At 56.3% G+C, this 11412-nt stretch overlaps 1 protein-coding gene across 1 annotated transcript in view; it reads left to right on the forward strand.

Annotated features, from left to right (window-relative positions):
* The first annotated feature begins 6151 nt into the window (after positions 1-6151).
* Prdm12 (PR/SET domain 12) overlaps positions 6152-11412 on the forward strand; it is a 16102-nt gene continuing 10841 nt past the window's right edge. Inside the window, exons 1-3 of the mRNA XM_021194364.2 lie at positions 6152-6433; positions 8191-8381; positions 9745-9900. Of these exons, the coding sequence (XP_021050023.1) occupies positions 6211-6433; positions 8191-8381; positions 9745-9900 (570 nt within the window). The 5' untranslated portion in view covers positions 6152-6210. The remainder of the gene's footprint in view (positions 6434-8190; positions 8382-9744; positions 9901-11412) is intronic.

Raw genomic sequence — 11412 nt, forward strand, 5'->3', positions numbered from 1 at the left:
TTCTTTCCTTATTCCCAGTCTGCAGATGCAGACACAGACAAGGGAAGTGGCTGCCTCGGTTCTTTTCTTGGTAGAATCTGCAAGAGCCTGGCTTGGATGCACACCTGAAACCCTGGGCATTTCCCCCTAGGTCCCCAAAGCATCCCTGGGGAGGAAAGCAGTGTTAGGAGAATGCTCGGGGCATCGCTTCAATGTCCACTGTGTAGCTAGAGCCTTGTTTTCAATCTGTGGATTAAGTCAAGAAGCCACCAACATGACAAACAGAGCCATCTGCCATCCATAGACATGGCACCTAGTATGTGTCAGACCCTAAAGAGCAAGGGACAGGACCACCAGGCTAAGGCAGGCTACCATCACTCCAGGCTCACCAGGGTGTGCCTCCCTGTAAGCTATTCTGAGAGATCAAGGGCTGGTTCTGCCCTGGAAGCTCCAAGCTGTCCAGGACCTGACACAAAAAAAGAAGGAACCCGAGACCTCCCTCATTCACCAGGGAGCAGGTGAGGCAGATGGTAAGGACACAGGCAGTTCCTCCTCCCTGGCCTTTTGCTCTGATGGGGTGGGTTACCGCGACCACAGGGAGGCTGGGCTAGAAACTGGAAGCCCTTTAGGGAAGCTACTTGGAAAATCAAACAAACAAACAAACAAACAAACAAACCAGGAAGGTTGAGGCGATGGAGGTTGCAGGGGGCGGGTATGGAAAAGGGACTCTGGGAGAAAAGGGGTGTGAGTAGGTTGGGAAGGGGTCCTTGGTGCCTCTTGATGGCTGCCACCTTGACTCCAGGGCATCCAGTCTCCCCCTTCCTCTTTCCTTCTCTGCCTCTTTCCTGTAGCATCCTTTAGCCAGTATCCCCATTTTGTGTCTGAAGTCCCTACTTCTCAGCGGTACCTCTGACTTCTGATGGTCTTAGTCCTGGCTTTCTTTGAATCCTTTGCTTCCTTCATCCTGTCTGTTGTCGGAATCTCTCAGATGTTCACTTTGCCTGTATCCTCCCATCTCTGCCTCTACCTCAGTCTCTCTCCCCACTTCTGCGCCCTCTGCCTCCATAAGCCTGGGTCAATCCGTCATTGCTTCTCCTGGTCCCCAGCCTCCTCCAGAGTCTTTCCAGTGGACTGCCAGGATGGTGGCCAAAGAGGGCTGGGCCATGGGTATTGGGGTACGGGTATGGGGGTCGGAACGCCCTAGGAAGAACCATCTAGCTCGGGACGCGGGGAAACTCTAGTCCCAGGTCACCTGTCTGCCCAGGCGCCAGCTCGGGGCTCGACGTGAGTGAACGGCGCGCGCCTTTGTCTCCCACTGGTCTCAGAGGTTAGTTAGGGTGGAGATGGGGCTAACAGGGAGACCAACATCTCCCTTCTCCTAGCCACAGCCCACTCTCAGCGGCTTGATTTAGTCACGTCTGTTGAAGACGGGCCCGGGCCCGCAAGAATTTCCATTCGGTTTAGGCAGCCCGTTGCGCCTTTGTCCGCGCCCGCGGGGGCGCCCTGGAGCTACCGGAACCGGGAAGCGGGGGTACACCTGGGCCCTATAAAAAGAGCATTTCCTGAGCCACGTTTGGAATGGAGAGGAGGTAGAATTGTTGCCTAAGAGAGAACCGGGTTTGGGGGTGGTGAAAGCCTATAGGGTTTCAGAAAGGCGGGAGCTCAGTGCGAGACAGAGGCGCACAGCCAGCAGGAAGCCCGGGCGAAGCCTTAAAGCTGGGCGGAGTGGGGGAGTGTCTGTAGCCCCAGGCAATGGCAAGGAGCTGGAAGGAGCCGGCGAGGCCAGGATGGCTGGGGGCGTCCTGGGAGCCGCAGGAGGCTTGGCAGCGCAGGGCTGGGGTGTACGAGACTGAGCCTAGGTGGGGGTTCCGGACACAGATCCGCCGCATTCTTTGCTTTCTTGTTCCCGCACCCCAGCCCCCAGCCCCCAGTCCCGCTCGGGCTCATTCCGGTCGATCGATACCTGCGCGGGACCTGCCCCCGCCGCTAATATCTTTTTAATGAGTTCTCGGGGCTTAAAGCCAGCACGATCTGCCCTCCAGGGTGGATTTTCCCCCGGCAGATGTTTCGGGAGGAGGCGGCGCTCTGAGGCCCTGGAGATGGTGGGACGACAAATCTCTCCCTGTGAGGGGCAAGGGCAGGAGACTTTCTTCTAAAGTTCAAAACAGGAGCTTTCTCTTCGGGGCCCCAAAATGTATTTCTTGGCGGACAATGGGCTTCTTTTCTCCTAGCGCCTCGGGGACGGGAGGGGCGGGGACCCATCGAGTTGGCCCTGCCTGACCGACTCGCGCCCTGGGCACTGAGGCTGGGGACGACAGGCTCTGGCTTAAGGGTTGGAATTTGGTCTACGCTGCCGCGGTCCCGATGGCCCAACGTGGTCATCAAGGAGCAAAGCCCATTCGCACTGAAAGAAACCGACGTGCCCTGAGGGCTGGACCAGAGCCTCCAACTGTTCCCTGCGCTCCCGGTCTCGAGGTTGCTGACGCGGGCCCGAAGGGATGCACGCTGACGACTGGAAGGGACGCAGGACTCATCTCCGGGCTCGCACTACCGCCCTGGTCCCTTGGGCTCCCTGCCAGAGGCAACAAGTTGGAATTAGCCGTGCCTGGCCGAGGCGGGGTCCTGAGACCCTCTTGGTGTTCTTTGGCTCAGCCACTTTCTGATCGTTCCCATCCGATCACCACCCTATCCTGTACTGTCCTTCTACATCCCACTCGGGGTCCCTTCGCTGGTGGGTCTGTCGGCCGGCCGCTGCCTCCCTTGTCCCCACTCCCGTGGGCTGGGGGATGGGGCACGGGCGGCGGAGATGACCTCCGAAGAGCCGCAGCCGATTGATTCGTTCCGCCCAGAGTCCGGGCCGAGTGAATGGGGCTCGGGCGGCGGCGGCGGCGGCAGCAGCAGCGTGGATAAAGATGTTGTCCCTGAAAAGGGGGTGGGGGTGGGTGAGGAGCGGGAAGAGGGGCCATTCACTCCTGGCCCGGCCCCTCGGGAAGCCTCTGCGAAGAAAGAGGGCCGGGGTCTATTCAAGCCCTACGAGCCGCCCACAATGGGCCGATATACTGGGGGCCTCTCTATTAACGCCCATGAATATTAAAGAGATCGCCGAGCGACAGCCCGCGGGCGCGATCAAGGGGGCGGGGGCGGTGCCTTGCAGCTCCGACCCAGTCGGGTCCATGGGAGGGGTCTTCGCGCAGGCACACTCGGCGCCTGGGTCCCAGAGACAGTGGTTCCTTTACTGTGAACCCGCAGCATTTCCTCTAGAAGTCTCCACTCAAACAGATGCGCACTCAAGGGCCTTACTGTTCGATCCTGGTGGGCAGTCCTCTTTACAGGGCTTGATCTGAGGGTGCATAGGGCCAGGTGGGACTATCACTAGGCCAGAAGCTCAAAATGAGAGCTCGGCAAACTACATTCCAGGTCCGTGGGCACCCCAGCTAGAAGGCTGTTTAGGCTCCTCCAGCATACTCTCCCCAGGTTTTGGGTGACCTGAGGAAAGTAATGAGGGGGTCCTGGTCTCAGCCAGAGCCTTCGGTCCTTCTGTCTTTTGACTTCGATCTTGGGATTGAAACGAAAATTCGCCCCAGGCCTGAAGGACTCTGGAACTTGGGAGAATTTCACAGTACCGTGTAGCGAGGGGATTGTTAAGAACCCTGCTCTGCGCCGGGGAAAGCCAAATGATCCGATCCGAAGAGCGACAGGCTGGGAAGACAGCACACACATAGTCCAACTCAAACCACTGTCAGGCAGGAGCCCAGAGGCCCGGAGAAGAGAAGGGCTGTCCCCAGGATGCACCGCTGTCTTCCGTTCCCTTTAGTCTGTCACAAGCGCTGAGGTTGGAGGCTGAGTGTCCCAGTCCTGAGCGCTTCGGGGTTGGAGGCTGAGTGCCTCAGTCCTGGCATTCTTCTGCCCAGCTCAGTCTCCTCTCCACTTAGATCCAGGCGCCGGTGAGGTTCTCTTGCCACCGAGCCATTGGATTCCATACTCCCCTCCAGACTGGACCCCTCCGCGAAAGGATTTAACTCACCGGCGGCATCCGCAAGGAACTCTTACCCGCCGGCAGCCCTTGCTCCTCTGCAGCGCTGCCCTCTGCTGGCGCCCTGCCCGTTGGTCCCTCTCCCTGCCCGGTACACCCACTCTCCACTGGGCTCCAGAGGTTCTGCTTCGGAAGACTTCCTATGGCCGGCTTGGCGCTTTAGTCTCCCGCCTGCTGGGCTGAGGATGCCAGACCACTGGCTCCAACTAGGGCTTAGAGAGACCTAGGATCCCATGGTTGCCAAGAGCGAGGCAAGCTTAGCTCTGGGGAGCTGGTGGTGGGAAGGGTTCTCTTCCTAGCGGCATTAGAATCTGATTCTGGTCAAATCTCAGTCCTGAGCTGCCAGCGCTATCCACGCCCAAGTCACAGGGCTTCGAAGGCCTGAAGTCTTCACTGTACAGTGGAGCCCTAACACGGGAACTCACACAAACCACCAGCCTGCAGGGCTGCGGAACTTTTCTTTGCGCCATCTGAAATTGCAGCGGGAGCGGGGGAGGGGGCTCTGAGGACTTATGCTGTTGAGTGAGGTGTGCCCAAAGCCCCTCCAACGTGGTCGTTTCTGGAGCTGAAGGTGTGGGGGTGGTCTTAAGGCTATCCAGGAGACTTCGGTGCACACAGGATCTTCCCGACTTAGCAACTGTTTCTGAAGAGGTGTGGAGCTGGCTCCCAGGTACCTTGGAAAGACTATACAGAATCCACTGGAGGAGCGAAGAGGTGGGTATAGCGGGGAGGGGAAAGAAAGGAAGAGAAAGGAGCCAGGAAAAAGAGAATCATCATTAAGGGACCAAAAAGAAAGAGGAACGTCTGTCTGGCGGCTTCCTAGGTTGAAATCCCTGCAGACTAATTCCAAAGCAGGGCCCAGCAGGTGGCTTTGCCTTGGACTGTCCGCAATTTCAGAGGCATTTTGGGTGTCTGCAATTCCCATCTTACATTGCTCTAGGGTATCCCACAGATGTGAGTATTTGATGACCTTTCAATACTCCCCACCCCAACTTAGTACTCCTAGGGCTAGGAGCCTATTTATGGTAGGTGAGAGCCAGCCCCGACGGCGACGCCGGTGGCTCTTCCTCAGCAGCCCTCTGTGCTGGCGGCGGAAAGTTTTACCCTGGCTGTGCGCAGCGAGCAGAGCTCTTGGGAGCCCGTTTAGGGCGAAGCGCCCGCTTGGGTAGCGCGGCCAGTGCAAGAGATCTGCAATCTCCCAAGCTGTCCGGATTGCTACCGCAGTTTACGGAGTGAAGCCTCTAAAGAGTGCAGGAGAGGGTGTGGGACGAAGGAGAGTTGGGGATCGGACAGAGTATTGGGCTTGTTCAAAGAGAACAGCAAAGCGTCGGCAGCTCTGGGAGTGGCTCGCAGAGCTAGGAAGGTGAAGGCCTAGCCTGGGATCCATAGTGACCGAGGATCTTGCTTGGCCCGGGTGGGCATGGGACCCGCGAGGTTAGCAGCCATACGCCCCCTCTTGCTCGGTCTAGTCCCGGGAGTAAAGGCAAGCCTCGCTGCGCAGCATCCCCTACTTCAACACCCGCCCCCCCACACCCCCTCCTCGCTCTGGGGCAGCGGGCTGAGCCTCCCTCCCTGCTTGGAGCTTCCCACGGGGAGAAGAGGAGGAGGGGGAGGAGGAGGAAGGATGGGGGGAGGGAGGAGCAGAGGGAGACTATTCTGAGCGGTCCGCACGCTGCCCCCGCCCCTCGCGCTGTCGGTGAAGGCTCCTTCGAGCCTGGCCGGGTACAAGTCTGTCCTTCGACGTCAGGGGGTCATTAATAACCAATTAGGAGGGTCACTGCGGCTCCTATAAAAGAGCCGAGATTTTGCCAAGGGGAGGACGGTTCTGGCTGGGTGTATCGAAGGCGAGTGGGAAACCGAGAGTCCTTGGTCGTTGTCTCTCTGTAGCCACCCGCCGCCCACCCTTCCCGCACCCCTCCTGGTATTCACCCTTGTTTCCACCCGCGGACTTCCAGCCCTCCGTGCCGCCTCTGACATCTCTGCAGATTTTGTGAATCTCCGGTTTGGTTCCCTGTCTTCCCAGCCATCCCTTGCCACGCACTCCCCAGAGCACCCTCCTCCTACTCCTCTTCCTCCTCCTCCCTCCTGTTGTGCCACCCTCCTCTCCTTTCACTCCTTTGATCCCTCTTCGTTGCCCACCTCTCCGGAGTCCACCTAGCTGTCCTTCGGCGGTGCCCGCGGGGAGCCCTCCGCCGCCCATGATGGGCTCTGTGCTCCCAGCTGAGGCCCTGGTGCTCAAAACAGGGCTGAAGGCTCCGGGGTTGGCGCTGGCAGAGGTCATCACCTCCGACATCCTGCACAGTTTCTTATATGGCCGATGGCGTAACGTGCTAGGAGAACAGCTGCTGGAAGACAAGAGCCACCACGCCAGCCCAAAGACTGCCTTCACAGCCGAGGTCTTGGCGCAGTCCTTCTCAGGAGGTGAGTGTGCCGTCGGGGCTCCTCTCCTTCGCTCTTCCTGGCTACCCCCAATTCTCAGGTTAGCGGCGCGGGTCCAGATGGGGAACACTGGGGCTGGGGCTGCCGCTCTCAGCCAGGATGCGTTCTCCCTGATCAGCGCACCTCAGTTTTTTCGTGGATCCAACCTGGGTTGCAACGGCCTCACAGAAGCAGAGAAGAGGCATGTAGGAATGCAGGAGGCTCAGGGACCAGATCCCAACGACCGGAGCGACCTACCTCGGTCAGCCCAGGCTCTCCTGTGTCGTCTCTCCCCACCCCATCCTCCAGCCTGGAGCTGGCGGTTTCCTGGCATTAAAAGCCTTACTGGGCGTGTAATAGCAGTTGACTCAAAAAGAAGGGGTTTTTAATTCATTTGGTTAACTTGGGCTTGACCCGCGAAAGTTCCCACTTAAACCAAAAACTTTAAAAGACAGCCGAGGCCAGGGAAGGGGCGGAGGGCGGGCAGGCCGGAGAGAAAAAGCCGTGGAGAGCGAGGGAGAGAAAGAGAGCGAGGAAAGTTTCTTTTCTTTAAGATGTCTCAAGTTCTTATTCCTCATTCGTCACCCCGCAAACAATATCTTTCCCCAGCGCTGGCGTCTCTGAGCGACGCCCTCTCTTCCCCTTTAAGATCGCTGTTCCTCTCTTAATTTACCGTGAAGACTAATTCCACTTCCATTCACGCTATGTCAACCATCTAATCCTGCCTTTTTGTAAGGGGAATTCCTCGGCCCCTTTTAAACAAGTCCCCTCCGCATTGAGATACAATTTACTGCTACAGCTTTCTTCCAGGGCTAATGAATTTAGAATTAGCAATTTCTTTCGAATGGAGCCGAATGAATGCGATCACTTTAACAGCGTGACAAATTGCCGGCCGCTCCGCAATAGACACCGTTTAACCCCCCCTTTCAGCCGGCCGGCTCGCCGGGTATTTTCCCAGGTAGCTTAGAGGGGAACCTTGTAAGACATGGAGGCCGCCCCTGTGCGCCTCAACGCTCCCACCCCTGCCGCAGAGGCCCCACCGGGGATCCTCTCGGGGTTAGGGACCGCTGGTTCTTCCTCGCCCATTAAAACGACTTCAGAGCTCGCCTGATCCGGGTGCCGCCCTCTCTGACACTCTAGAACTTGGGAGGAGAGAGGGATTGTGTGTGTGTTGCCTCAGAGCTTAGTTTGTAAAAGCAAGTGTTTCTTCCTTCTGCGCGGGTGCCACCTTTCAAACTAGGGATCTGTCCCCAGTGCTGATCGAGTCCAGGAGACACGCAGTGCACTCAGTCACCGGCTGAAGAGCTAGGAACAAGACTGAGAGTCCCGGGTTGGACGATACCTCTTCGCCAGACCCGGCCTCAGTTTCCCTGTCTGTAAATACAAAGTGGTTTCAGTGGTACCTAAGTTATTCCGCAATGGAAGACCGGTGAAGATTGTGGATGTTTGGAGAATTTGTGGAAAGACTTTGAAATGCGCTCTAAGAACTGATGATATAGCTTGGCGGTGGCGTAGTGTTTCATGCGCGCAAGGGTTTGGGTTCGATCCCCAGTAACACTCCGCCCACAAGAAAAATAAAAGAACCATCATGCACCGCTTGCGTTTAGAGGGCACCGAGGGTCCTGGGTTGTAAAATGAGATTGAACCTCTGCTTGGGGCTGCTCACAGGCGCGAAGCAGGGCGAGAGCGCATCCTGGATGGGAAGGGCAGGGCCATCTCTGCGCAGATATGACCGGACGGGCTTCCTCTAATCCTCGCAGAGGTGCAGAAGCTATCTAGCCTGGTGCTGCCGGTGGAAGTGATTATCGCCCAGAGTTCCATCCCAGGAGAGGGCCTTGGCATCTTCTCCAAGACATGGATCAAGGCAGGCACAGAGATGGGCCCCTTCACTGGCCGTGTCATTGCCCCAGAGCATGTGGATATCTGCAAAAACAACAACCTGATGTGGGAGGTAGGTGGGAGCTTTGGGAAGGGATTCAGGATGGCAGGTGGGTTGTATCCACTGGCGGCAGAAAGGAGCCCTGTCTGGCCCCTGCCAGAGCTTCAGTTCTCCCTAGGAGCTGTAGATGCTGGAGTTTGAACACTCCCTGGGAGTAAGACTCCCAAGCTTTCTCTGCCAAAGATTCTTTCTCTTTTACCTGTTTTGGGAAATGTCCTAGTGCTCTTGTTTCCAAGTCTCCCAAGCAAGGCTGTTAGCCACACTTGTACCACCGCGCTGAGATCCAGAGGGGTCCTGATGCACACAGACTGGGGGGGGGGGCTTCCCCTGGCTTTAGAGGCAACAAGAGTTAGTCTCTGAGGCTGGCCTACGGTGAAGTGTGGCTGGAATAGAGGATAGCAGAAGCTGGGTGTTTCTTAAGAATAGGTTTCTCCATCCCAGGCCTGATGGTATCCAAAATAACCATGGCTGACTGGGTGCTGAGTCAGCAGTCTGATTCCCCAGCCTGCAAACTGTGAAGTCAGCCCCCCTCAGTTATTCTCATTTTGCAGGAGATGGGTATCTGAAAGGCTTCCATCCCTGGCCTTTTGATGCTAGCCCACCTCTAACAGTATCAGATACAGGATGCTGGCCCCGTGGTGGCTCTTCCCCGCTGACCTTCCCACTCAGACCCACAGTAACCAGATGCTACACCCACTTCTCCATCTTACTGCCTCTCCGCTGCCACCCTAGCAGCCGCACCTGGCAGGAGCCCAGTGAGCTGGCGATGGTGCAGCTTTTTACAGGACCTGGATGAGGAGAACAGAGAGATGACCCCAGCCTTCTCCCTCTCCTGGACACCTGGGCCTAGTAGCTATCTTCCAGCTGTTGCCCAGTCAGGAAGCTAGGGTGTGGTTTGACCTCTGAGGACCCTTAGCAGCTTCATGGAGGGGCGTAGGCCAGGTCAAGAGACCCAGTGAGCTAGATTTACCTCTCAAGCTCTTGTGTCCCTCTCTGTGGCCCCATGCTATGTTCTCCACTGACCTGCCCCAAACATTTGCACCCTTAAGGACAGGTAGCCGAAGGCCATGTTGCCTGCTTGGAGATCTCTTAGAGAGCTTTTTCTTCTGGGTGTGGAGGGCCTGGTCATAGTGAGCCCATGGGTCCCTGAAGACTGACTCCCTATTGAGGTTTTGGTTCAGACAAATCACGGTCGTCATCCTCCCCACCCCCACCCCGCAACCTCCCTTTCCTGGACTGAAAGGCACAGATGACAATAGCTTTATTGACTTCCCAGAGCTGTTGGGAGAAAGGAGAATGTCCGCAGATGAGTCTGGCCTGGGTCACACATGTGGCCTGGCCCTTCCTCACCCATCCCTGCTCCACCCGTGCCTAGGTATTCAACGAGGATGGTACAGTACGCTACTTCATCGATGCCAGCCAGGAAGACCACCGAAGCTGGATGACCTACATCAAGTGTGCCCGGAATGAACAAGAGCAGAACCTGGAGGTGGTCCAAATAGGCACGAGCATCTTCTACAAGGCCATAGAGGTATGTGACATAGGGATGAATGGAGACACGGCATGGTGAGGAATGTGGCCAAAGAAGATAGAAGGATGTTAGTGCTGGCCCAGCTGACTCTGCCTGGGTGTAGGGCTGAGGCTCAGGGGCCCTGACTGCCAGGAGTATGCCCTGTATGGGTGACCTGTTGATACAGCTGGGAGAGGGCGAGGGCGAGGGCAAGGGTGGGGCTTTCAAGTCAATGCTGTGGTGAATATCTCAGATGTAGAGGAGCAAGCGTGTGCAGGGGTTCAGAGGGCAGAAGAATATAGAGAACAGGACACCAAGTGGAAACCGGCTGAGGACCAAACTTGACTATGACAATGGCCGTGTGTCCATATGTTTAACTGCATGTCATGCCTCATTCTGGGGCCAATAGTGTGTGACTCAGAACTCTGTCTCAGCAATAACAGTTCACTGTGTTAGGCCTCTCACACAACTTCACAAGGAGGATCTTGAGTTTATCCACAGTTCATGGACATGAAAACCTGTCATTTCTTGAAGGCCTGGCACTCTATAGGGGCATGCTAGCAGAGGAGAGGCTCGGGTCATGATGAGTGGGAATCTTCTAAAGTGGGCAAAAGTGGAAACAGGGCCAGGGGCTGGGAAAGGAGGCAGGACACCTGTCTGGCAAAGGAAGAAAGGGAAAGGCACTGGGGTGGGGCTGGTGAGCAATGATAAGCAGAGGGGCACATCACCAGAGGGCACAGCACAGCAGTGACCCTTGGCGTGCAGCTTGGCTATGTCTTGCCCCAGACATGGGGGGCATCAGGGCTCTCCCACCACATTTTCTAGATCTCTCACTCTTGTTGACTTGGAAGTCCCTTGGTTTCAGGATGGCCAGGGGTTTGGCTGCTCTTCAAGGTCAGAGAACAACTTCCTTTCTAGACACACTCCATTTACCATCGAGGACTCTGAGCCTGAAGTCTAGACCCTTCTGGGTGTCTATGCCTGCTAACTTCTGGAACTGGAGCCTTTTTGTTCCAGAATGGCCAGACCCTTAGAACTTGGACAGAGCTGATAGCCAAATAGCCTTTGCCTCTACATTGTGTGGCCAGGACCTGGGTCAGCACCAGGAAACCGAGGGAGTAAAGAAGAAAGGGGGAGTTCAGAAATTCCAGGAGGGCTGAGGAGTGTCAGGAAGAACCAGCATGACTTCTGAGAACATCTAACTGTACTGCCACCTCCTAGAATTGGCTTTTGGTGCAGCTGAACTCACCCATAGCAAAGTATGAGTTCTAACACCTTTGGCTCCCTTACACACATTCAGACAGACAGACAGACAGACAGACAGATAGACAGACAGACAGACAGACAGACAGACACACACACACACACACACACACACACACAGAGACAAATACACCCCTTCTTACCCCCATCACACATATATGTGCACACTTCCAGAGATACACACCCCACAAATATGTATATATACAAATACATATGCACACATATAACCTGTACATACACACACACACACACACACACACACACACACGC

The sequence above is a fragment of the Mus pahari genome, chromosome 3 (genome assembly GCF_900095145.1).
Source record: "Mus pahari chromosome 3, PAHARI_EIJ_v1.1, whole genome shotgun sequence".
Classification (NCBI taxonomy): Eukaryota; Metazoa; Chordata; class Mammalia; order Rodentia; family Muridae; genus Mus; species Mus pahari.